This window comes from Heterodontus francisci, chromosome 30 (assembly GCF_036365525.1).
Source record: "Heterodontus francisci isolate sHetFra1 chromosome 30, sHetFra1.hap1, whole genome shotgun sequence".
Taxonomy (NCBI): domain Eukaryota; kingdom Metazoa; phylum Chordata; class Chondrichthyes; order Heterodontiformes; family Heterodontidae; genus Heterodontus; species Heterodontus francisci.
The window spans coordinates 35,756,613-35,782,143 of NC_090400.1; the positions used below are offsets into that span (position 1 = coordinate 35,756,613).

At 42.1% G+C, this 25,531-nt stretch overlaps 1 protein-coding gene across 1 annotated transcript in view; it reads right to left on the minus strand.

Moving 5' to 3' along the window:
• Positions 1-25,531, minus strand: part of LOC137346502 (apoptosis-inducing factor 3-like) — a 65,101-nt gene that overhangs the window by 27,216 nt on the left and 12,354 nt on the right. Inside the window, exons 7-14 of the mRNA XM_068009970.1 lie at positions 22,909-23,021; positions 11,368-11,454; positions 8,522-8,613; positions 4,023-4,153; positions 867-982; positions 478-549; positions 306-369; positions 111-187 (exon numbers count right to left, since the gene is read on the minus strand). Of these exons, the coding sequence (XP_067866071.1) occupies positions 111-187; positions 306-369; positions 478-549; positions 867-982; positions 4,023-4,153; positions 8,522-8,613; positions 11,368-11,454; positions 22,909-23,021 (752 nt within the window). The remainder of the gene's footprint in view (positions 1-110; positions 188-305; positions 370-477; positions 550-866; positions 983-4,022; positions 4,154-8,521; positions 8,614-11,367; positions 11,455-22,908; positions 23,022-25,531) is intronic.

Below are 25,531 nucleotides of genomic sequence, written 5' to 3' on the forward strand. Positions count from 1 at the left end.
GACGTACATGTGAAAGAGAGGCAAACAAACAAATCATTTCATACAGAAAGTATTATCCCTTAAGATGTCAGATGCTAAAGTAAAAGAATTCAAGACAAGATGATCTGCACCTCATTAACAATAACTGTGCCATTTGAATGAGTGTTTATATGACTGCCATCAAGGAAACTGGTCGCAGGTGTCACTCCTTTTCACAAGGCAGCAAGTAATTCATGCAAAAGAAAGGAGGATTATGAGAACACAAACTACCATAAAAACCAAAAATGATTCTAATCAAGCAGTTAAAAGAGAAAAAAGGTTTATACCAATCCCCACTACACAGATATCTGCTGGGAGAACATTTCCACTTGCGAGAACAACTTCTTTCAACTGTAAATATATGAAAAACAATTTTTCAAATAAAAGCTACAAAAATTGAAACAGTATGCAAGAAAACAGTTACTAATTTAAATGATTAAAAACATTCAGGGAGTTTACCAATCCATCCTGTCCCCTTAGCTCAGTCACTTGATCCTGCATGTAAAACTTCACCATTTCTTGTTCGAATGTCTGTAATGTCACAGATAAGGATTTAAAGTTAAAGTTCCACATTTTATCAAACTCACCAGGATAGAGGAAATATTGTAAGTTTACATTAAAAGCGGAGAATAACTGGAGCAGATTTAAGTGCTCTTCTTGAGCAACAATAAAAAAAATACCTTCCAAGAAGATTTTGACAGCAATTAATAGATGGAGAAATAAAGTTGAAAATCCAAGACAGCAATTTCCATTCAGAATGTGGTCTAATCCACCCGTTTCCAGTCATGTTATCTGTAACTTCCAAATAGTTGAAATTCAAATGTCTGAAATGTAAACAATCAACTTAACTTCATTACAGCCTTGCCAATTTCCATGCCCAGCACAGCTCGATATGGGACCTCACTGTTTCCAATCACCGACACAGACTTGGCTTCTTCAGCCAGACAGGCAGCCACCTCCATTCCTGGAACACGAGAAAAATTCTGAGAAGTATTTGCAGGACTTGATTTTATGGAGCGGTGTTAGGCGTGGCTCAGTGGTAGCTTGAGTTAAAGGGTTCAAGTTCCGAGCTCTGGGCTGGCACTCCAGTGTGGCACTGAGGGAGTGCTACATTGTTAGAGGTGCCAACTTTCGGATGAGATGTTAAACCAAGGATCTGTCCTATCAGGTAGACATGAAATTAATGCAAGTCTTTCTTCTTTTTAAATAGACTGAATGATAGAAAGAATACCCTTTTTGCAATGATTATTTCTATTCATTTAATTGCTACCAATGGACTTATCCACAGCACTGCAAGAAGCCATGAAAACTCATACCCATTATTAAATGGTTTACACTGATACAGTATCTCACAAACACAAACTAGACATTGCTTCCTACTAGACGTATTTATTGTGGTTACTGCAGTGCTGCTGACTTTACCCCAAAACTCTACAGCACTGGCTGCAACGCAACATGTAATACAAACAAACCTATCACTCAACTGAAAGCAACTGCATTGCCCACAATATTAATACTTAAATTATTGGCTTCAGATTACATTGGCATATCTGAATCTTTTGATTGTTTGACTTGTCTTCAATTCAGAAACTCAGCAAGCCAGAGGGAAAAACAACTCTGGACACGCACAAATAAAAAAGAGTGGTGGGGAATCAACGGGAGCAAGCCTGCGGGAAAACCGTGCCGAAGACCCACAGATCAAAGCAACGGCGGGGAGGCAGCAGGAGTCAGAGAAAGTCCACCTCAGGGAGTCACGGAAGTCAGACCACAGAACAAATCAAAAAAATAATCAATCAAGGACTGGCATCACAGGACAGCAGCAGGTGATTGATTGGTTATTCGGAGACCACAGAGATGAAGTGCATATAGCTGAAGTAGTTCAGGGACAGAGCTGAATAAGTGTGCACATCAGGGAGCAAGGTGGAAAAAAAAAAAGTATGAGCAAGTTAAGCAAGTGAATTAATGATGCGTATTAGCACAGTGCAGGTCTAGAGGCATTAATTTTAATCAATAGTTTTAACAAGGTACTAACTAAATTCTAAAAGAGGGATTAGAGAATTTTTAGATCCTGAATTGGCAGTTAGATCTGCTGCTCGCAATTCCTGCACCACGCGGGAACTTCAAGACATTTCATGTGTCTTGGGGACCACACGTGTAGGAAGTGTCTCCAACTTCTTGAGCCCGAGCTCAGGATTTCCAAGGCACAGCTGGAGTCACTGTGGAAGGAAGGAAGTGCAGGAGACTTCAGGGTGTGTACCACTCTCAAACCAGTACTCAACTTTGGAAAACTGCTGAGACACATCGAAAGAGTGCAGTCCAGACCATGGCACCAATGGGCAAGGAGCTGCATGGGAGGGAACAGCAAAGAGTAGAAATGTAGTCAGTTGTACACGTCAGTACCAATGACACAGGGCAGGTATTGAGGTCCTATGGTCAGATTTTCAGGAGCTAGGGAGAAAGTTTAAAAAAAAAAGAGGACCTCGAAGGTAGTAATCACTGGATCACTCCCAGTGCCACGTGCTAGAAATAGGAAGATAGATCCTCCCTATGTGTAGCTTGAGGCATGGTGCAAGAGGGTGGTCTTCATATTCTTTGTGCATTGGGATCAGTTCTGGGGCAGGAGGCACCTATACAAAAAGGAATAGGTTGCACCTCAACAAGACTAGGACCAAATTTCCATGCGGGGAGATTTATTAGTGTGGTTGGGAGGATTAAAACTAAACTGGAAGGGGGATGGGCACCAGCATGTAGAAGTAGAAAAGAGGAATATAGGTGCATACTCTAGACTTGATTATTCAAATGCACTCCTGGCTATTTCCCACATTCTACTCTAAACTCATTATCCAAAACTTCTGCTACCAGTTTCTTAACTCACATCAAGTCCTGTTCCCCATCACCCCTGTGATCACTGACCTACACTGGTTCCCAGTTAAGCAACGACTTGATTTTAAAACTCTCATCCTCAATTTCAAATATGACACCCTTATTAAAAAGGAAGGCTGCAAAGGCATTTCTAGTAACTACAGGCTGGTCAGTTTATCAGGGGTTGGCACAATTTTAGAAACAATGTTTGGGGGTGGGGTGGGGGAAGGCACTTGGAGAGGTTAGAATTAAATAAAGATGCCAGCAGGGATTTGTAAAAGACAGATCATGCTTGATGAAGTAACAGAGAAGGTTGATGAAGGGAATGCAATGGATGTTGTCCATGTGGATTTTAAGAAAGCATTTGACAAAGTGCCATATAAGAGGCTGGTTAACAAAATTTAGGCTTATACAATAGGAGGATCAGTGTCCAATTGGATAAAAAAATTGGCTTGACAGAAAACAGTGAGTGGTGATAAATGGTTGGTTTTCACACTGCAGAATCGTAGACCGTGGTGTTCCCCAACGGTCAGTACTAGGACCACTGCTTTTTTTTGATAAATGTAAATGACTTGGATATTGGAATATAGAGTAAAACTTCCAAGTTTGGTATCCTCAGCAAACTTTGAAGTGTGGCAAACAATGAGGAGGATACCAATCGACTGCAACAGGACATAGTCTAGCAAAATGAGCAGACAAGTGGCAGATGGAATTTAATAGAGAAGTGTGAGGTGATGCATTTTGGCAGAGGCAATATAGAATTAATGGCAGTTCTAAAGGGCATACAGGGACAGAGGGACCTGGGGGTTCATGTACATAGATTTTTGAAAGGTTGCAGGACAGAATGAGAAATTAGCAAAGCATGTGGAATCTTGGACTTCATAGAAAAGGTAGGAGTACAGAATTTATTTATTTTACCCTCCACCCAGGTAATTATTAAATGCAATAAAAAAGAAAATTTGACCCTTACACATAATAGAAAGTGCAAGCATTTGCATGCAATCACAAGACTCAGACGTCAACAGGACCACTTGGCTTGTGGCACTGCCTCATGAAACTAATTTCCATCTTGTGCACAAATAGTTTTCTAGCCTTCCATCAAATACCAGCAAGTTTCTCCAGAAGAAATTTTTTTAAATTACCAATGAAGGAGGAGCCCACGATGACAACATTCTTTCCTTTTGATAGTTTATGAATGCTATTTGCATCTTCAGGGGTACGCAAGGGACACACATTTTTTAGATCTGCTCCTGGACAATTAAGCATTCTAGGTCTGTATTTAGAAAAGAAAACAAATAGAACAATTCAAGAATTCAAAAAGGAGCACAAGCATGCTCAATATTTTGATCTGTGGCTCTGATGTTAAACCAGGATATTATAGTTTGAATATCTGAAGTATTATATAGTACAAACCATGCTGAATTCCAAAAGAACCTGGATATAAAAACTTATCCGAGGCACTCTGAAGTTAACAAGCACCACACTGGCAGCAAGGCAGCACCAAGTTCAAGTTAAAATGCACTTAACCCTGTTCTTCTGTAGTATTTAAACATACTACGGGACTCTTATGCACTTGCATTTGACCTGTATATATGCAATTACACACATACCTGCTTTTTGCTGATACATCTCCATGTACATCATAATGCCAGCTCATAAGCTTATTCCCTGCACACAAGGAACTGCTCACTGAGGCCAGTGTGCTGCCTACCAACTGAAAACAGTTTTTAATTTGTGCATCGAAGTCTGTGCCGTGATGCTTCATTGAAGGTGTTAGAAATAGCAAGACACCTGCGTACGAGATGTTTCAAAAGTAGTGCAAACATGCTCTTTTGTATTAAAAGGTATTCGCTCAGTATTACTTTCATAATTTACATTGCTAACAAAATTTTCCATGCATTTTTGTGGATTCTTAAATGCCACTGTACATTTAGGAGATTTGTCAATTTCTACAGAACTAGATTAGGTAGTCTGCCTCAGCTTTGAACCAATTGGTCAATTGAAAACTTGGTAACTATTAAATCCAGATGGTGAAAACAAAATGTTATGCTCCAACCCAAGCTGCAATTACAGATTACTAAATTATAGCATTTGCTTTATTTGCTAAAATTGCTAACTGATTTACCAAAGGCTGTGGCAACAACAGCAGTCAAGTAAAACAAACAGCAATATGATAATACTAGTTTACAAAACTAAGTAGCTGGTTTTAAGATAACGTGGCAATTTCCTGCTCTTGCATGATTACCTCCGGTCTCCCCCAAGGATCAATCCTTGGCCCCCTCTTACTACTTATCTACAAGCTGCCCCTTGGAAACATCATCTGAAATCACACCAGATTCCTCATGTATGACACTGACACTCAGCTGTCTGGACACCATCTTGCAACATCTCCAGAGTTTCTAAACCATCAGACTGCTTGTCCAACATCCAGTACCGGATGAGTAGTAATTTCCTCCAAACAAATACTGGGAAGAGCAAAAGCTGTTGTTATCTTTGGTGCCTGCCACAGACTCCATCCCTGGCAACTGTCTGAGGCTGAAACAAACAGACTGTTGCCAACCATGCTGTTGCATTTCACCCAAGGTGAGCTTCTGACCACATATCCACATCACAAAGACTGCTTTCTTCCACTTCCATAACATTACCCAACTCCTCCCCGGCTCAGCTCATGTGCTGCTGAAGCTCTCATTCATGCCTTTGTTACCCCTACACTTGACTATTTAAATGCATTCATGGCTGCCTGCCACAATTCTACCCTCCATAAACCTGAGGTCATCTCCAAAACACTGCTGCCCATGTCCATACACATCAAATCCTGTTCACCCATTCTTGCTAACCTACATTGTCTCCTAGCTGCGCAAGGGCTTACATGAACCTACAAATTAGGAGCAGGAGTAGGCCACTAGGCCTCTCAAGCCTGCTCCACCACTCAATCATCATGGCGGGTTGGGTTCCGCGAATCTGATTCAACCTCCTTCCAATTCTCTCCCCCCAGTCGTGGGGAAGTTAAAATTGCACCAAATTCCCCCCCTCCCACCCCACCCAAGTGGTGACTTGGGTCAGTGTGGTGTGAGTTAAAAAGGTTGAGTAAGGAAATTCTGCCATAAAAGCTAGCTATTGATAATTGGCAAACGTTATATACTTCTATTGAATGTGATTTCTACAGTTCAAAACAAATAAATTGGAAATATGGACATATATAATTAACAAAGCTGAATTGTGAAAATTTAGTAAGTTTTGCATGACAAAAAAAAGACAAATGTGAAGATAGCATGAATAAGTGCAACATTCAGAATCATGAAGATTAAAACAAGCTATTTGGGAATTCACTGGAGTAATTCTTTTTAAAAAAGGGAACTAATTTATGACAAAGGAGTTCCAAACAAACAATCTTAGCACAATGAGAGAAATGGGAATTTAAATTGAAAAACAAGTAACATTTAAAATAAAATCAAAATACTGCAGATGCTGGAAATCTGAAATAAAAACAAAGTGCAGAAATGACTTAGATCAGGCAGCATCTGTGGAGAGAGAGAGAAACAGTTAACGTTTCAGTTCTGTGGCGTTTTCATCAGAACTGGCAAAGGTTAGAAAAGAATTAGGTTTTAAGCAAGTGAAATTGGTGGTGGGGGGGTGGGTGGTGTGGAAAGAGATGGTGGGGAAGAGAACAAAAAAGGGAAGGTGTGAGATAGGGCAGAGGGTAGGACAGATTAAGCAACAAAGCTGTCATAAGACAAAAAAAAGTGTGTTAATGCTTGTGGTGAAAGACAAAAGCATTAGTCCAGAGTGTTAATAGAATAATGAGCAGCTTTGACTACATGAAAAAGAGGCACATGGCTAAAAAATAAATTTAAAAAGGCCAGTCATGCTCTGAAGTTATTACACTCAATGTTCAGTCCACAAGGCTGTAGAGTGCCTAAATCAAAAGATCAGGTACTGCTCCGAGCTTGTGTTGATGTGCACTGCAACACTGGAGCAGGCCAAAGACAGAAAATGTTGGCGTGAGAGCAGGCGGATTGTTGAAATGGCAAGCAATCGGAAGCTCAGGGTCATGCTTTCAGACTGGAGCAGAGGTGTTCAGCAAAGCACTCACCCAATCTGCGTTTGGTCTTCCCAATGTATGGGAGACCACATCGTGAGCAGTGAATACAGTATACTAAATTGAAGGACAAGTAAATTGCTGCTTCACCTGGAAGGAGTTTGGGGCGTGGGATAGTGAGGAGAGAGGAGGTAAAATGGCAGGTATTACACCTCCTGCGATTGCATGGGAAGGTGCTGTGGGAAGGGGATGAGGTGTCAGGGGTGATGAAGGAGTGGACTAGGGTGTCAGAGGGAACGATCCCTTAGGAATGCTGACAGGGGAGGGGGAAGGGAAACATCTATCCTAAATTTTATTACACAAAAAACAAACTCTAGCTTCAGAAATATCTTAGTCTCCCTTAAAGCTGCCCTTAAACCTGCACACCAGAGGTATTCTTCCTCATGACCATTTCTAGACAGACATGCTAGTCAATGAATTGAAGCCATAAAATAAATGCACCAACGATAGGAATTTTTTTTTTTAAAATATAAGAATGGCATTTTTTCCAAAACGTTGGACACAGCATAGTGTGGTATGCTATACTTAGCTCCTACTAGCAGTCATGCAGGCCCCCACCTGTCAAGAACGAGGCACACATAATTTCACCACATGAACATTAAAACTTAAAATTGATGCTGGGAAGAAAAGAGGGCCTATCACAAGAAATTGCTAGGCCCCTCGCCAGAACAACCTTTTTTGAATACTAGCAGTGTTGGAACAAAGGACCCAGTCCCTGCTTCCCCAATACACAGAAGACAGTCAGACCAGTTTAGTCACATGACTAATTGGCTGTTTGAATTTGAATTTGCCAGAGTGTTTTAAAACTCAAAGCTCTTTGCTCCTGGACAGAACATCTCTCTCCTGTCTGCTCTCATCTCTTTCTCACAGAACTGAAGACCCATTGAAGACACATGAACCCAAAGATAGAAAAGTCTCCTGCAGTGAACAAGGTTTGAGAATACTGGGCCCCAACAAAAAGCAACACTACCTACAAATCAATGACTACAGAGAGCTCGAAGCACAGTAAAAACCCTCTTCAGAGATTGCCTCAAAAAAACTTTAAACTTAATTTTTCTTCTGCTCTTTTCTATCTCCATTTGCACATGCGTATCGCATACACATGCTAGTGTGGGGTGCGGCATTTATCTGTAGGCGCTAACAAAATTTGAAGTTTAAGGTTTAATCATTTTCACTTTTCTTTAAACCTGAGAAAACATGGTTGTGCTCATTTCTTTGCCTTATAATTGGAAAATGGTGAACAAGGATTCACCAAGGGGGGGGGCTCAAAACACTGTTTAAAATTAAACCCCGTTACAATAAGACCAGGTGAAGACAGTAAAAGACCCCCTAGACACCTTTCTCACCTGGTCGTAACAGAGTCCACACAATTCATTCCCAATCTCATTTGAGATGCAAGCAATAAAGTACAGATTTTGTTCAAATTAGAAAGGTCGAGGCAGGTTATGAAGGAACCCAACACACACACACGTGCAGGATTACAAGTAGAGGTTAATAGTTACAAGTCAGAAGTGTCTGATTTGACAGGGGTCAATCACTTACATGCTACCAGTGGCAATCAGCAGGTAGTCAAATTGCTGAGCAGTTCCATCTTTGAAAGTGACTTTCCTTTTTCCGGTGTTCACAGATGTGGCCTAAACACAATAAAACAAAGATAAATTGAAAATGGAAAGTGGTACGTTTAAAAAATATTCTGGACCTCGAACATAGTAAACATATGGTACCAAGAGGAACTTAATGTGAGCAGCTAATTCCCTTTCTTCACCTCATTAATTGAAGATATGTTCTCTGATCCTTGGTGGCACTGACAGGCCCTGTAAGCGCTGAAGAATAACGTAACTAAACCATCAATATATGATGCATTGCATTCTTACATGACTGAACATTGATTCAACAAAAACAGAGCCTAGAGTAGTTTTTTTTTATAATTCTTTCATGGGATGTGGGCATCGCTGACATGGCCAGCATTTATTGCATATTCCTAATTGCCCTTGGGAAGATTGTGGTGAGCAGCCTTCTTGAACCACTGACTATTCTGTAGCAGTTTGGTACGACTGAGCAGTTGCTAGGCCAATTCAGAGGGCATTTAGAGTCAACCACATTGCTGTTGGTCTGGAGTCACGTGTAAGCCAAACCAGGTAAGGACAGCAGATTTCCTTCCCTAAAAAAAAAAGGACATTAGTGAACCAGATGGGTTTTTACAACAATTGATGATTAGTCTCATGCCATGAGACTAGCTTTCAATTCCAGGAATTAATTGGAGTTAATTAAATTTAAATTACACCAGCTGCCATGGTGGGATTTGAACTTGTGTCCCCAAGGTCTCTGGCTTACTGGTCCAGAGACATCAACACTATGCCACTGGTTCCCCTATATAAGCCTCTGAGGTTCACTCCTTCATCTTTCCTCTTAGTGTCAGCTCAGTAATCAAGGCACATGTGCCAGATTTCGCCAACCAATTCAACCCGACCAATCAGAAAATCATGGTTAAAATAAAACAGCAGTTCAAGGTGCAGCACAAACTTCTTGTTGTCTAAACTATTGAGCTTCAACTAAAAATACTCTGGAAATCTAGCTTCCTAGAATGGAGGTTAGAATTTTATGCAAAAACTAGTCACTTGAACCAGTTTTTAAAGATGAACAATTTAAACAGCAGTCTTCATAATGGGTCAAAATTCAGCAAGTAAAAAAGTGAAGAATCCAAAAGTGACAACTTGGAATATAAAAGCAAAATACTGTGGATGCTGGAAATACTCAGCAGGTCTGACAGCATCTGTGGAAAAAGAGAAACAGTTAATGTTTCAGGTCTGTAACCTTTCATCAGAACTGGCAAAGGTTAGAAATGGAATATTTTTGCTCAATACATGAAGACCCACATTTTACCCATTTCAACAAGTTTGAATCGAACTTAAAGAATGAATTTGCTCTCAGCTAAAAATTCTCTATGTAAGCTTTACAATGTACAGTAATGCATTTGATTGACTTTTGTAGAATATGCTCAACATACCTAATGAGAAATTTCACAAGGCAGCTATTGAAAATGGAAGCTTTTTAAAGTGGATGAGTAAAATCAAAATTCATTTAAATTTGCATATATTATGGGTGGAGCTTAAATTGCATTAAGTTTATATAGACAGATTTTTTTTTTTTTATAAAACGGTCAGCGGCAAAGCCACACTCACCGCTGACCGAAGAAAGTTGCCCACAATGATCCAGCAATCTGTGATATGGATTTCACCTTTCCAGATGTCAGTTTGAATCTGGCACCAATTCAAGGGATGTCCAAGTGTCCAGCAATAGTGATGTCATCAAGCAGGGTAAACAACTAATCAGATTGAAATATTCACACACAGCAAACCAGGAGGTGAAAAACCACTGAATTTTTCACTTTAAAAAATTTTACAATGAAAGAAGTGATTGGAACATACACATGGGATTAAAAAGGTAGAAACAAACAAATTTTTAAAATTAAAAAAGTGTGAATTATAAATGGAGAGATTTGACATTCCACAAATGTTTTCCAGGTGCAATGAGGCTGTTCAGCAGTATTTATGAATTTTGTACATTGAATGAATTGTAACCAGGTTTTTGAAGATAGATGCAACATTTTCAAGGGTTTTTACAGTGAGACTAATAGTGTAAAAGGGCAAACTTTCATCAGTTTAGTGATTTCTAATTGATTGCCATCTGTGGAAACTTCAACAGCACACCCTGCGGGGAAGCATAAAGTCATTAACAACTTCTGAATTCCACATTTAACTGCATGTGCAGACTCCAGAAGGTGCCAGTTTCAGGAGTAATGACAGCAAACACTGAATTTCGCCATTATTGTCAAATTCAAACCATACGATTGAGATGCTGACCAGCTGTTCAATTTGCATTAAAATTCTCAACACTAGAAGTTTAACCTGGACATTAGGCACTTGAACATGATGTGCAGTGACTTACTAAACCATTGGTTGTCCCGTGCTATTCTACAAGAGGGAGGAATTTCTCTGGTCATAATGTTCAGCAACATTATGATGCGCACCATGAACATGTTTATGATTTCACTACATATAGCGACAAGAGAAATTCTTCCCCTTTGTGAATTTCCAACCTTTGCCAGACAATCAGTAACAAATTTAAAAACAGAATTATATTATGCTGTTCTTTTGTAGCTCTGGAGCTGGGGCTAAATGAGTGACATTGGCGCGATTGCTGGCGTCAGACAACCCCACCCCCACTGCACGTAATTGTGGGCGTCTTTTATGAGCTTGCTGCCGAGAGCGGCGGCAGCCTTTTAAAATCCATCCCACTGTATAATTGTGACACTTGCTTTTTAAAAATTAATTTGGCATTGGAAAGTAGTCAGAAAATGCTACTACAAAAAGTGAAGTCTATCTCACCTCCTTGTTGGTCAACACTTCAATATCATGAGTCGAGTAGAATTCTGGCTTGCGCAGCAAGATATTTTCAATTGGGCTGTTTAAAACCTAAGGGAAAAAAATCTGGTTAGAAAACGCAACACATGAGGTTTTGTATTTGCTTTTGTAGCTCTTTCTTTCCTCCCCTGTAACTATGAATCAGATAGCTGCATGAATGTGCCTGTGGGTGAGATTCAGGTAATGTTATTGGTATGAGCAGTTGTTAGCTCATACAAATACAAATTTTCCCCAGGGGTTGGGAGGAAGGAGCTAAACAGAACAGGAACAGTTTAGGAAGGTGGAACAGTACGTAGGCATAATAATGAGAAGAAGTCTGCAGTTGACCCCAAGTGTGGACACAGTACGGCTAGAGCAATTTCCTCAGTCATTCCTTCATGCATATACTTTAGGGCAAGTCCTGTGCTAACAGGATTGTTAGCAAATTTAAATTGCTCTGTAAGGGATTACAATTGTATGCTTGCTTTCAATATAATATACAAAAGGCCTTCTTTACATAAGACAAAGACTTATTTGCTTTTCTTGCTAAAATAGCCCTACAGAGCCTACCAGGCTCCATGCAGAAGTTAAGTAATAATGATCTAGATAGATAATTCAACATTGTTAAGGTTTACAGAGGCTTTTCCTCACATGGTTTCAAATGGAACTATACAATTGTTTTCTCATTTTTGGAGAAGGCTCGCAAATGTTGAATCATCCTGATCAATTTTTTTTTTTAAATACAAAAATCTATACAAAATCAGAGAACATGACAAATGTGTAATTTAGGCAACTTCAATAAATCACAGTTCTCCAAGCTGTAAGAATCCTGCTCAAGTCACATTTATTCTCGGGATAGTGGAAACCAAACAGCATGGCAGTCAACCACTGTTAAAGTCTCATGTCAGTAAACGCATTCACAGCAATGCCACATAGGATATCAATTTCATCCAGGAGATTAGCTGGTGGCAATCTGGTTTTAAAAAGATTTTGCATTTGTATAGCACATTTCACAACCTCAGGAGGTCCCAAAGAACTTTACACCCACTGCTACAGCAAGAGCAGTTACAAAGCAGGTGGTTTATAGTGTCACAAAAACATGCTATGTCAAATGATTTTTTAATCCACCGGCTGGAAACCTGATTAAAACTAGCAGAGACAAACCACTCAAACTTTGCAAGCTTCAAACTCTGCCTGCTGACGGTGACCACCGAGGCACATCCCCTGCTGCAGACTGTTGTGTTCAGTGGTTTAATTGATTTGTGTTTGATTGTGTTAGTCTGTTCATTGTGCTGAATTACTTAAGCCTGAGGGTGGAGCTACAGAGTTTTGAGAAGGTTCCAGAAAGGACAGACAGAGACCCCCTCTTGAAGGAAATCAGCTGCATCACTGCCTTCCAGAGAACCACTGCATCAGTTGTCCACATCTTCAGGAAGCCTTTCGGACCAAAGGAACGTTGCACAACCACAAAATTCAGCCTCAAGCCAGATGAGTCACCAACCCCACAAACTGTATACCCATTTAGTTCTCTGGACTCTAATTCGACCAATTTATCCTTCCTGAGATCCCAAGGGGTCTTGACAGGGTGGATGTGGAAAGGAGGTTTCCCTTTGTGGGAGAATCTAGAACTAGGGGACACTGTTTAAAAATAAGGGGTCATCCATTTAAGACAGAGATGAGGAGAATTTCTTTTGTCAGAGGGTCGCGAGTTCTTGGAATTCTCTTCCTCAAAAGGTGGTGGAAGCAGAGTCTTTGAACACTTGCAAGGCAGAGATAGATAGATACCCGACAGGCAAGGGGGTGGAAGGTTATTGGGGGTAGGTGGCAATGTGGAGTAATTGGTTGAGCCATGGACACATTGACTTGCGGGGTGTGCGCACACTAGTTTTCTTGCTAATTCCACCTTTATATCTCTATATATTCTATCGAGATGTTCCTTTTGAACAATTTCACTGAGGAATAATGATCACATGACTAGTCTAGGAGAGTCACTTTCCAGCAACCTCATTAGCTGCTTTTAAAATGACACAGACAAGATTATTTCACAATTTAATTGATAGGGCTCTGGACCAATGCAAATAACAGGACAAGAGAGTCAGGAATTTGGTGGGTTTCTGTTTATACAATACTTGCTCATTACTGCTATCCAAGTGGCTGCATCCATAGTGACCACTGACGATTGGTGTTAGATCTGTAATCAATTTTGTTGTCCCTTCAAAAAGGCATCAAATTTAAAAAAGTGGCAAAGTTCAACATTTATTGTGGAATAAATTGAGAAATTCGGGAAAGCAGGTAAGCAACAGAATTACAGGAAGTTATACATGTCACAATTTAATTACAGTAAAATATAACTAAAAATATTGTCCTTAAACAGCACAGTCCACCATTCACCTGCCTGAGGCTACCATTCAATTAGATTGAAATGAACTAGTTTAATTAATGGCAGAAGATTGAACTAATGCTGGCAGTGCTTCATTACTACATCAGGGATTACAAAATCAGATTACCACTTCTGGATTCCACCAGGTTATAATGTACCCTTTAAACCTAGAACTATTACTTAATATGCCCTTGGCCTTCTTTAGATAAATATACTGGGGGAAGTTAGGAAGACCGAAAACACTCGCACTAGACCCATAATAACTTCAGCAACATTCTTCAACCATTAACTAGTGCATTAATCAGATTCAAATTTGTCACATGTTCTCTCAAAGCCAAACAAGCTAAAAATTATACCTGCGCAAAAGAAAAGTGCTTTGAACTTAATAGACTTGAACAATTTTAAGTAACAGTCTGTACCCAATACAAAAAAGTGGAGGATAGACTATAGAGGTAAAAAGCTTGGGGATGGACTCTACTTGGGTAATAGAGTTGACTTTTCCAATACCTGCCAGTTGAACTGTTGAAGGCCAATTCACTTTTCTCACCAACTCTCTTCCCTCCACTCTTGAAGACATTGGCTGAAAAATCTGGTTCTGTAATGTCTGGTTTTTCAGAACTTACGAGAGCCATTTTGCCTCAAATGGCATCAGTAGTATGCTAACCTTGCCAGATGTTATTTTGGGGAGGGCATTAGCACGTGCACAGGGAGTGCTCACTTGAAGTATACACAAAATAGATAGATTGTGATGTCAAGGTTTGATGCCAGTGTTTTTGGAGCTCAATGCTCCAGCCAGTGACCTCTCAACCTCACACAGCTGATCATACATTGAGCAGCAGGACAGCCAGCACATCAACACTATTTGAAGGGATCATCTATTTGTGTGTTAGTTGCTGATTGATTTCTACTGACTCTTGAATCCAGCATTTCTTGTTTTTGTTTCAGATTTCCAGCATCCGCAGTATTTTGCTTTTATTTTAGTGATTATAGAAGTGTTTGGTAGTTTCCAGAATTGTTTAAGGTTTTGCAGTCTACAGGGCATGGTGTGGTCTGTGCTGTAGAGCTTCATCCTGACTTGAAGGATGCTGTACAAATTACACTCCCAGACATAGGTGCAGTAGTATACATCCCCCTTGGCCTACAGCATGATGGGATGAAGCAAGGCAACAGAGCAGAACAAGCTGCTGGAAAAGGGAGGAGAACAGCGCTCAGCAGGAGGTCATATCCACTCGGTGTTGAGGGAGCAAATCTCCTACATCAACCTCAGCAAGGAACAGTGTGTAAGAAGGCTTCCTTTCATTAAGGATGGTCCTTACTGAAATCTGCCACAACTGTAGCCTCAGAGCAGGGCAAGGACCACATGGTCAGTGGCTGTGAAGGCAACCATGGTCACGAACTTGTGTGTCTGGGTTTTTCCAGGCTAGAGCAGATGAATTTTGCAACAGTTTGCCATCCACTATTGCATAAGGGAGGGCGCTGAAGGTCTATATTCTGAGAGAGCTGAATACACTTCATTCTTTCTTGCCAGACAGAAGCCGGTGGAGCAAGAATTGCAGGCTTCCCCATAGTACAGGGTGCCTTTCAATACACGCATGTCACTTTGTGGACACTGCACGTCAACTCAAATGTACTGCAACCAAAAGGGATTCCACTCTCTCAATGTCCAGCTGATGTATGACCATAGGCAGCGCATCAGGCAGGTCAATGCCTAGTATCCTGGCAGCAGTGGTGATGCCACAATGGGCTGCTGCAGAATGAAGGCATCTGCATTTGAGCCATCATGACAAACTAGAGGGTGGCTACTGGATGACAAAGCCCATTACTCCATTGTGCAACCCACAAATGCTGCCACACGAAATGTGAATCAAGCAGACTACTGGGGTACTTAACCAACACTTTTGCTGCTTGGACTGCTCTCAGAGCCCTGCAGTACTCAGCAGATCTCTGGTCACGTTTCGTGCATGCTATAAAACCTCGCCATTATGAAGGCGCAGTCAGTGCCGCCAGCTATGCAGCGACCAACTAAAGAGGTGGAAGCAAGAGAGGCAATGAGCACAGCCTCTTCCTGGCTGAACTCTCCATGATCAATTCTTCTGATTGCCGTATCAGCATGCAACCTCAATTTCCCATTCACCAACAGTTTTGCACCTTTCCTTCCCTCCGTTGCTGACCATCACAGAATTCATTTGGCCGCAATACAAAAAACACAAAATAAACATTCCTAACCAAAAGTTATAAGTTAAATCATACTGCATACAAACATTAACTGATCCCCTTTATGCATTTTTAGTGCCCGTCTTCAGTGTGTTTTTGTCTGTCCTAGATCTTCTATGCAGTGCTACCCCAGCCAACTATTGACTTCCAGTAAAGGGGTGGGGAGAAAGACTGCAGATGGCCTTGCTGGATGACCTCCAACTGACTCACTGGGTACAGGACTACAGATTCCAGGCTCCTTCAATACCAGGTATCCAATATTCATGAATTTGCCTTGGCTATTTGACTGCAGCACAGATTTCGTCAGCATTCAATCTACAGATATATGCACAACCCACAAATAAGCACTTCCAGCATGGGCTGAACAGTAATCAGGAGCGTAATCCCAGCCAATCTTTCCCACACTAACAAAAGGCCCTGGAGGACAACTGTAGCCCTGGCTGAGATCAGCTAAGTCAACACAAACAGGGATCAATCTGAAACTATTTGCATAGTTCAGTTACCCAATGGATAAATTCACCAAACCATTTGGTGGGGGGGGGGGGGGGGGGGAAAGTTAAAACAAAGCTTCCCAGTACTGAGAGAAAAGCATTTTCCTCCTTTTAAGCCCAATATTATCTTTGAACACTCCCACATAAGCAAACGAAGAGCTAATTGTTCTGTACACTGCCTCACTAATGTACCTTGGCCATTAGCCTAAGAATATTTTGTATTGTACCATCACAGCTTGCAGTATTACAATCAGTAACCATAGTCTCTGACAACCACCAGAATGGTGATGCATTAGTGTCATTCATTAACATATCCAGCTGCAAAAGGAGCTAGAAACAAAATGGTGCCAATGTTAAATGAGATCACAAACCATTATTGTTTGTACAGGCATTACATTCATTCAATAGCAGGATCTTTAACAATAAATTAAACTAAAAGGAGCTTTAAAAAGTAATGTGGTAGAGGTTTATTAAAATTAGAAAATGTAAATATGCTAAAAGCTATATCCTTACTAGCTTACTCAAAATCAATCCTCCTCCAAGGAATAATCTTTTCTTGCTGTCATTCTCCAAACTTAAAACAATGCTGAGAATGAGGGTTTGGTAGGACTGCATCACCTGACCTGAAATATATTACTCCCAAGGTTCTCAGATGCTGCACTGCAGGTCTAAGTGGAAAGGAGGAGGAGTGATGTCCTCCATCTGCAGGAGGCCCTCCAGAAACAAGGTCAAAAGGTAGTCAGTGTGTTAAGAATACCTGGTAGTCCTCCAGTATATTCACTAGTTGATTAAGATAAGTGCTTAATTAGAAAATGTATTTGTTTAAATAATGCTACCCAAGTATATCTCTACACATTTTTGTTTCACCTTTATGTTAAAAACAAGAAACATCACACCTTGCAGATGCAGATAACAGTAGGAAAGTGGGGGTATTAGGAAAAGCTGGACAATTCAAAAAGGGAAGTAATGGGTAATATAGCTAATTAAACTAAACGTAGCAACAGAAATAAGAACCGAACAGAAAACAGAGGCAGTTACATTCCTATGGGAACCAAGACTAGGCACCTTCATTGGAATGCTACGAGAAAAAAAAAAGGGGAAGACTGCGCCTTGGTTCAGGACAGGGGGGTGGTGGCAGGAAAAAAAAAAAGAGCAGCAAGTGGGGAGTTGCGGGGCAGTGACTCAAGCCAGAATCACTCTACCATCAAGGATGCCACATTATCTCCAGTCCAATTCACAGCTGCACTGATAACAGCTCCAAAAATAGAAAAACGAGTGATGGCAATAAGTAACAAGATTGGAACAAACATAAGCCTGGAGTACATGTCATTTCTGGAATTGGACAAGATGATGAGTGCAAGTCAATGATGTAAACTTTTATCAGTTTTCAAAGACCAATTATAGAAAGAGGTATAAGGGGTGGGGGCAGAGAGAGAACAGGTCTGAAAAGACAGAAGATGTAGAAGACTTCAAGAGGTACTCCGCACGAGCTAAGGGTTCAGGCAGCTTTTATCCAAGGCATAAGAGAGATAATATAACTTTCAAATTATACCTTGTAAACTACTGCTCAGATACAGTATCAAGTCTCACTTGTGAAGAAAGAAATTTAATCACGGCCACCAATATGGGTCAAATCATTGGCCATTAAGGGTTATAATAAAGAAAACCTAACAAGTGGGAGCAGTTAGCCATGGAGGTCCATGTCAAGAGTCAAGCCCTGATCGGGATGCAACCCGACAAGAAATTCATTAACCTCATATGAGTCAAGGTCAATGACTGCATCTTCAAATGCAATATCCTGCCAAGTGGACTACCAGCCTCAGACACTGCTCAAATCACACCACCACCCTCATTGCCTACCAATCTCTAATCAGGACACATAGCTAACATTCATATATTTCACCTCACCCTCACACACTTAGCACTGCTGCAAGCCTCACATCCACAATGCACACTCTGCCAAGTATTCAACACCCACATCACTCAAACAGATTAGCATCATGATCATTGACATACTTCCCTTTCTTGCAGGAGAAGGCAATGCACAACCGGAGGCAGCAGGAGCTAAATGGAGGGGGCAGGCCTCGTTGCATGTCCCAATACTCATGGAGATGGTGCTGGTCACTATTGGGATATCCATTGTTGAGGTCATGGCTAGCAACAGGGCTGAGAAGACCAAAGATGACGGTATCCTCATAACTAATCATCCTTCTCACATCCCACTTTCATCTGATTTGTAAGCTACAGATGAGGAATGCGATCACCTCTTACTTTCTCCCACCTCCACACACCACAACCTTACTCGTGCCTTTTTCCTGTCAGATATCAGAGGTCCAAGCTGGCCAGGCAGTGGTGTAACAAGAGAATGTGCTATAATGAAGACACAAAACCGGCACTTAATTTCACATTCACAACCACCAGCTCAGATTAAAGGCCTGCTACCTGACCTGACCCAATGGGACCAGACAATGCGTCGGGGTCGGGTCACAGTTCCAGGCTCGGCTCAGGTACACACAGCAAGTATTGCATTTTGCTCTGCTGGCAAGTGTCAAAACTGGAAAAGCCTACCCGAGCTGGGAGTCCGGGACGTCAAGGAGGGAAATTCAGTCTGCACAGTGAGTGTCTTGATGATGTCATCATACTCACACTGCAGCTTCAGAATGCGAAGGTGGGTAAAGTGACATTCCAGTGGTCAGGTCGGGCTTTTTTTTTTTCCCTGACCTGAGCAGGCCTTTCGCTCAGATACGAACACTTCGCGTATCTTGGAAAATAAACGAGAGACCGGATCTACACGTGGTGAGACACTGGACATGAATGAGCTGCAGCCAGGGCAAGGGCCAAGGATGGCACAGGACTGCAGCAGTTCAAGAAGGCAGCTCACCACCATCTTCTCAAGGGCAATTAGGGATGGGCAATAAATGCTGGCCTGGCCAGTGTCGCCCACATCCCATGAGTGAAGAAAAAAAAAAAAAAAAGGTGCCAGCTCACTGGTTCTGCTCCAGAGGAATTCGATAGAGCAGTATAGGAGAACACTACTGATGGATATGCACAAAGAAGTGCTTAATGCATTGGGAAGTCTGCCAGAAAGCCTGTGTTCAAAGTCAAGAAGCACGGAGGATTCCAAATTGGCACAGGGCTTTGGTGCCGAGCTTGGAGCCCATTCTTTCGTGCATGGCAGCGGTGACCAACTCCATTCACATGCTTGTGAATTCAATCATGATGCAGCATCTGATGACCAATGTTGCACCCTTCGTTGCAGAATCAGCAGCCAGCTTCTGTATTCTGCAGTGGAGACTCTCATGCAAGCTCAGACTTCTGACACCACAGCTGTGGATTAGAGTGTGCAAAGGGGCTTGCAGAGTTTCACAGCAGTTCAGCAACTTGTCCTACAAAACATTACTAGGACTGCTGAGCTGCCACCCAGGGGAAATGGCGGTGGCCCCATGGTGCACAAACCGACTGTCCTTTCAGGAAGACAGCAATCATCCTCCCACTTCACCAGCCAACCAGCCCAGACTCCTGCCGCCATATTGAAATGGTGCAGTCTGCAGCCGATTCTTCTAGGCCCAAGCTGCTCAAGGTTGCTCTCCAAGGGCACTTGCAGTCTCCATCACTGAAAATCAGCAGCCTTCCACCAGCCATGATGCAGCCACTGGTTATAGCACTGTTAGGACAGGCAAAGGCTCACAGAAAACAGGAACCAAGGGAGATTAGTTGCATGCAATATGGCATGATTTAATTTATAAATTTTGTTTGCAATGTTTATTTTGTGGTTATTTTATTTTTGCATTGCGGCCAAGCAGACATGGTGATGATCAATGACAAAGGGAAGGTAAAGTGTGGGATTATTGGTGAACAGGGAATTGGTATTGGGGTTACTTGCATCACAGTTGGATAAGTTCTTCACGGACAGACAGGGCAGAAAGCAGCTGTCCAGGTTGCCTCCTCCTTCCTGCACATGCTACTGCTTCTCAGCTACTTGTTGGCGGCAAGGGCCGTCGCTCATGATGGCGAGGTTGTGAAGCATGCAACAGACCAGCATGAATCAGACCACTGTCTACAAGATGCACTCCAACAACTTGCCAAGACTTCAACAGCACCTCCCAAGCCTGTACACTTTAATAGCCTAGAAGGAACAGCGTAGCCATCCTTTGGAATACAAACACCTCCAAGTTCCCGGTCATCCGGACTTGGAAATATATTGTCATTCCTTCATCATAGCTGGGTCAAAAATCTTGGAACTCCTTACCATCACTGTGGGAATACCTACACCACACAGACTGCAGTGTTTAAAAAGGCAGCTTACCATCACCTCCGGACTCCCCAAAGTGAGATGGAATACTCTCCACTTGCCTGATGGGTGCCGCTCCAACAACACTCTCGAAGCTCGACACCATCCAGGACAAAGTAGCCCATTTGATTGTTAGTGGATGGGATGCCATTCACTCCCTCCACTACCAACAGTGGCAGCAGTGTGTACCATCTACAAGATGCACTGCAGCAACGCACCAAGGCTAGTCAGGCAGCATCTTCCAAACCTGTCACCACGACCACCTAGAAGGACAAGGGGAGCAAATACTTGGGATCACCACCACCAGCTGCAAGTTCCCCTCCATGTCACACACTATCACCATTCCTTCATTGCTGCTGGGTCAAAATCCTGGAACTTCTTTCCTAACAGCACTGTGGGTAGACCTACCCCACATGGACTGCAGCAGTTCAAGAAGGCACCTCACCACCACCTTTGAGGGCAATTAGGGATGGGCAATAAATGCTGTTCTTGCCAATGATGCCCACATCCCATGAATACAGGGCTCCTCCAGAGTGGTTCAGGCAGTGTAAGCATTGTTTCAGCACATCAATGGTCTGCTCCATCATATTACATGGGGCCGCATGGCTTTTGTTATATGTATGCTGCACACATATGCGCGAGTTGCATGCTGGAGTCAGCTAGTCAGTGGATGGCCCTCGTCACCCAGTAGCCACCCTCTGGTTTGCCATAGTGGCTCAAATGCAGATGGCACAATGCAGAATGAAGGCATCAGGACTGCTGCCAGAACACTGGGCATTGACCTACATGATCCGCTTACATTGGTCACATACCAGAAGGTCGGTTCAAGTATAGGGCAGGGTTGACACAGGGCATCCACAAAGCGATGTGCGTGCAGTCAATGGCACCCTGTAACCCTAGAAAAGCCATGTTTTCACTCTGCCTGTTTTGGCAAGAGTAAATTAAATGCATTGAGCTCTCTTGGAATAGAAAGCCTCAGTGACTTCCTTACACAATGTTGAACAGAAAGTTGAGAGATGCTGCAAAAGTCTCCAGCTCCAGCGTGGAAGGAGCCAGATGCATGAACATGGTTATCTTCATAGCCACTGGATTTGCAGTCCTTGTCCTGCTATGAGGTTGCAGTGTGGCTACAGCAGGTAGCAAATTTCAATGAGGACATCCCTACTGAAGTGCAGACATCTCATGTTGTTCCTCACTGAGGTTCAGGTAAAAAAATTGCTCCCTGAACACCCTGGATTAATATGGCCTCATGCTGAGAGCCCTTCTCCCCCTCCACCCCATTCTCTTCCAGTAACTTGTCCAACTCTGCGGGGTGTTTGCTTATTCTCCAAATCATGCTGTATTCCAAGGGGAATGCATACCTGTGCACCCATGTCTGGAAGCAACTGGTTTGTGCATGAGCCTTGAAGTCAGCAAAAAGTCCTTCAGTACCTACCACACCTCTCCCTGTTGACTTTTTCAACTTGATACTATGGAAAGCACCAAACACTTGTAGAATGGTCACAACAGCCAGGAGAAACCAACTAGCAACTAACCTGTGAGTAGTGATCATACTTTTAAAATAGCACTGGTGGAGGGTGTCCTTCCTGCCACTGAATGCACATTCAGCTGTGCAAGGTTAAGAGAGGGTGGTACCTGGAGCATTGAGCTCCAAGACAGCACTGCTGCTCACAATCAGTATTGCACACAGATTGACATCATGATCTGCCTGCTCTGTATACTTCCAACGGATGATCACGGTGTAGTGTAACAATTCCTGCGTGAATATGGCACCTGGCGCGATTCACCAAGTGTGCATGCGCATTGTGGACGCCATTTTGGGTTCTAAGGGTATTCATTGCACCACTAAAACATGTACGACAGAGGTCAAATATCTCACTTAGGAGAGAAAATATTTGATTGTTTTTAGCTACTGTTCACGAATAAAATATTACCCTTTTGTCATTCTTCAAGCACAATTCCAGATTTACCTTGATTACATTCCAGGTATACAAGTCTTGCATTACCAAGAGCCGAGTTGATGTTTAATTTATATTACAAAACTAAGTCATTTAATACATAGTTAACCACAAAAACTGGACATTACCGAGCCCACATAATTTTCCTAACTATTCATATTTGTCCCATAAAACAGTTGTTTTCTTACTAACCTTACTGAGTTTTGGGCGATCGTAAGGTAGGTGCATTTCTTTGGTTGCTAGAATTATGCGTCCTTTGTAACCTTCCTGACGAAGGGTTTCTGCACAGATTAACGAAGCTGGACCTTATGGCAAAAAAGTGAAAAATGCAGCAGTGTGGATTCAAAATTTTTTCCATACATCTACAAGGGAACCATATTCTCACTACCACAATACATTACTGGGGAAGGTTTATCAGCTTATTAAAAAATTGACATGATTTCCTTTTAATTTACACGCTCCCCTTGCTTGGGGTTTTGCCCCTGTAGCAGAAAGTGTACATTTGCTTCCGGACACTACAAATGCTACTCTGACATCAACCACAGGAGATGCCAAAGCACAGTGCAGAGCTCCTCCTTAGGCTTTTCTGAGACATGTGGGGTCAGTCTCAGCACTTCTCTGCAATGGCACAATTAGGAACAGTAATTCACTTTGAGGCAGCATAGGACATGTATGTTTAATATTCATGACAGAGGCAGAGTAGTCCAGTATGGGCAGCAATTCATACCTAGATGACAACCAAAAAGGAGCACTGGCTACTGCTTCTTGGCAAAAGTAGTGAGAGTACATCCACCGGAATAAGTAGACATGGCCTCAGTTAAGCAGCTTATCAGAACTCATAGGCAAGGCCAGATAAACTGGATAATATCACCCATTCACCATACTTTAGGTCTCTCAAAAAAAGGTGACTGACAAATAAATAAAGTCTAGCGATATTTTACTATTCAGATCAATTACACTGCCTTCCTTTTCAAAAAAAAATTGATGTAAACAATGTTCAAATAGTCGTTTGGTAGTACAGAACTGGACTATTGCTGAAAAGACATGCTTTCAAAGCTTTTTGTCTTGCACTCATCAGGGCAGATGCAAGAATGCCAAATTTCAAAAGGTGAGCAACAATTTGTACTGCACGAGAAAAAGGATGCTAATTGGTCAAGGTGTTGCCATGGAGGATGCACCAGGGAACATAGTTCAATTCAAAAAAGGTGCAACGCCTGGACATGTTCCTTTTGCCTGCAGAGGACAGGTCCCTGCATGTGAATATATGTAGCTTTTAGCAAGCGCAAGTGAGCCACATTAGGAGCCCGACTGAATCTTAAATTGTTAGTGTAATTCTTAGCACACTCAGGGTTGTTCAGTAAAAAGGCAGGCATAACTAGGACCCATGTGGGTACCCATAGCAACATATGGTCTTACCTCCAAATAAAATAAAAACTTCAACTTTGCTTCTAATTTCCACCCTCCTCACCTTCACATGGTCCATCTTAGACACTTCCCTTCCTCAACTTCTCTGCTTCCAATTCTGGGGATATGCTGTCTACTAGTATTCATTACAAGCCCGACTCCCACAGCTACCTCAACTACACTTCCTCAACCTGCCTCTTGCAAGGACTTCATTCCATTCTCCCAGTATCTCCCTGTCGCATCTGTTCTGATCATGCAACCTTCCACAACAGCACTTCTGAACAGGTCTTCCTTTTTCCTTAACAGAGGATTCCACTGTTGTTGTCAGGGCCCTCGAGTGTATCCAACCCATTTCCTGCACTTCTGCCCTCACCCCCTTCCCCTCCCAGAACCATGACAGGGTTCCCCTTTTCTTCACTTTACATCCCACCAACTTTCACATACAAAGGATCATCCTCCGCCCTTTCTGGCACCTCCAGCAGGCTGCCACCAAATATGTCTTCCCCTCCAGTCAGCATTCCGAAGGGACCATTCCCTCCACAACACCCTTGTCCACTTCATCACTCCAGACACGTCGTCCCCTTCCCATGCAATCATAGGAGGTGCAATACCTGCCCTTTTACCTCCTCTCTCCTCACCATCCAAGGTGGAAACACTCCTTTCAGGTGAAAGAATTATTTACTTGTACTTCTTTCAATTTAATGTACTATATGCACTGCTCACAATGTGGTCTCTGCTACACTGGGGAGACCAAACGCAGATTAGGTGACCACTTTACGAAACACCTCTGCTTAGTCTGCAAACATGCCCCCGAGCTTCCAGTTGCTTGCCATTTTAATTCATCACCCTGCTCTCATGCCTGCATTTCTGTCCTTGGCCTGCTGCAGTGTTCTAATGAGGCTCAATGCAAACTCAAGGAACAAACAGCACCTTATCTTCCGATTAGGCACTTTATAGCCCTGTGGACTCAATATTGAGTTCAACAACTTCAGACCATGACCTCTATTTTGCTTTTTTTTTTAAAGCCATCTAACAGTCTCAAACTTGTCTTTCATGTTTTTGCTTTTATTCTGCTATTATCACTATCTGGACAAATGCTTTATCTTTTAATATGGCTATCACTACTCCCTATGCCTTATGTTTCATGACATCCTTATCATTTAATCTCTCCCAACCTTTGCCCCATCATAGGCCTTCCTTCTTGTTTACTTCCCCCTATCTCTTGCTCAAAGCCGATTACATTTCTAACCTTTGCCAGTTCTGATGAAAAGGTCAGACCTGAAATATTAATTTGGTTACTCTTTCTCTCTCTACAAATGCTGCCAGACCTGCTGTGTATTTCCGGCACTTTTTTTATTTCAGATTTCCAGCATCCACAGTATTTTGCTTTTATTTCTGTATAAATTGTTGG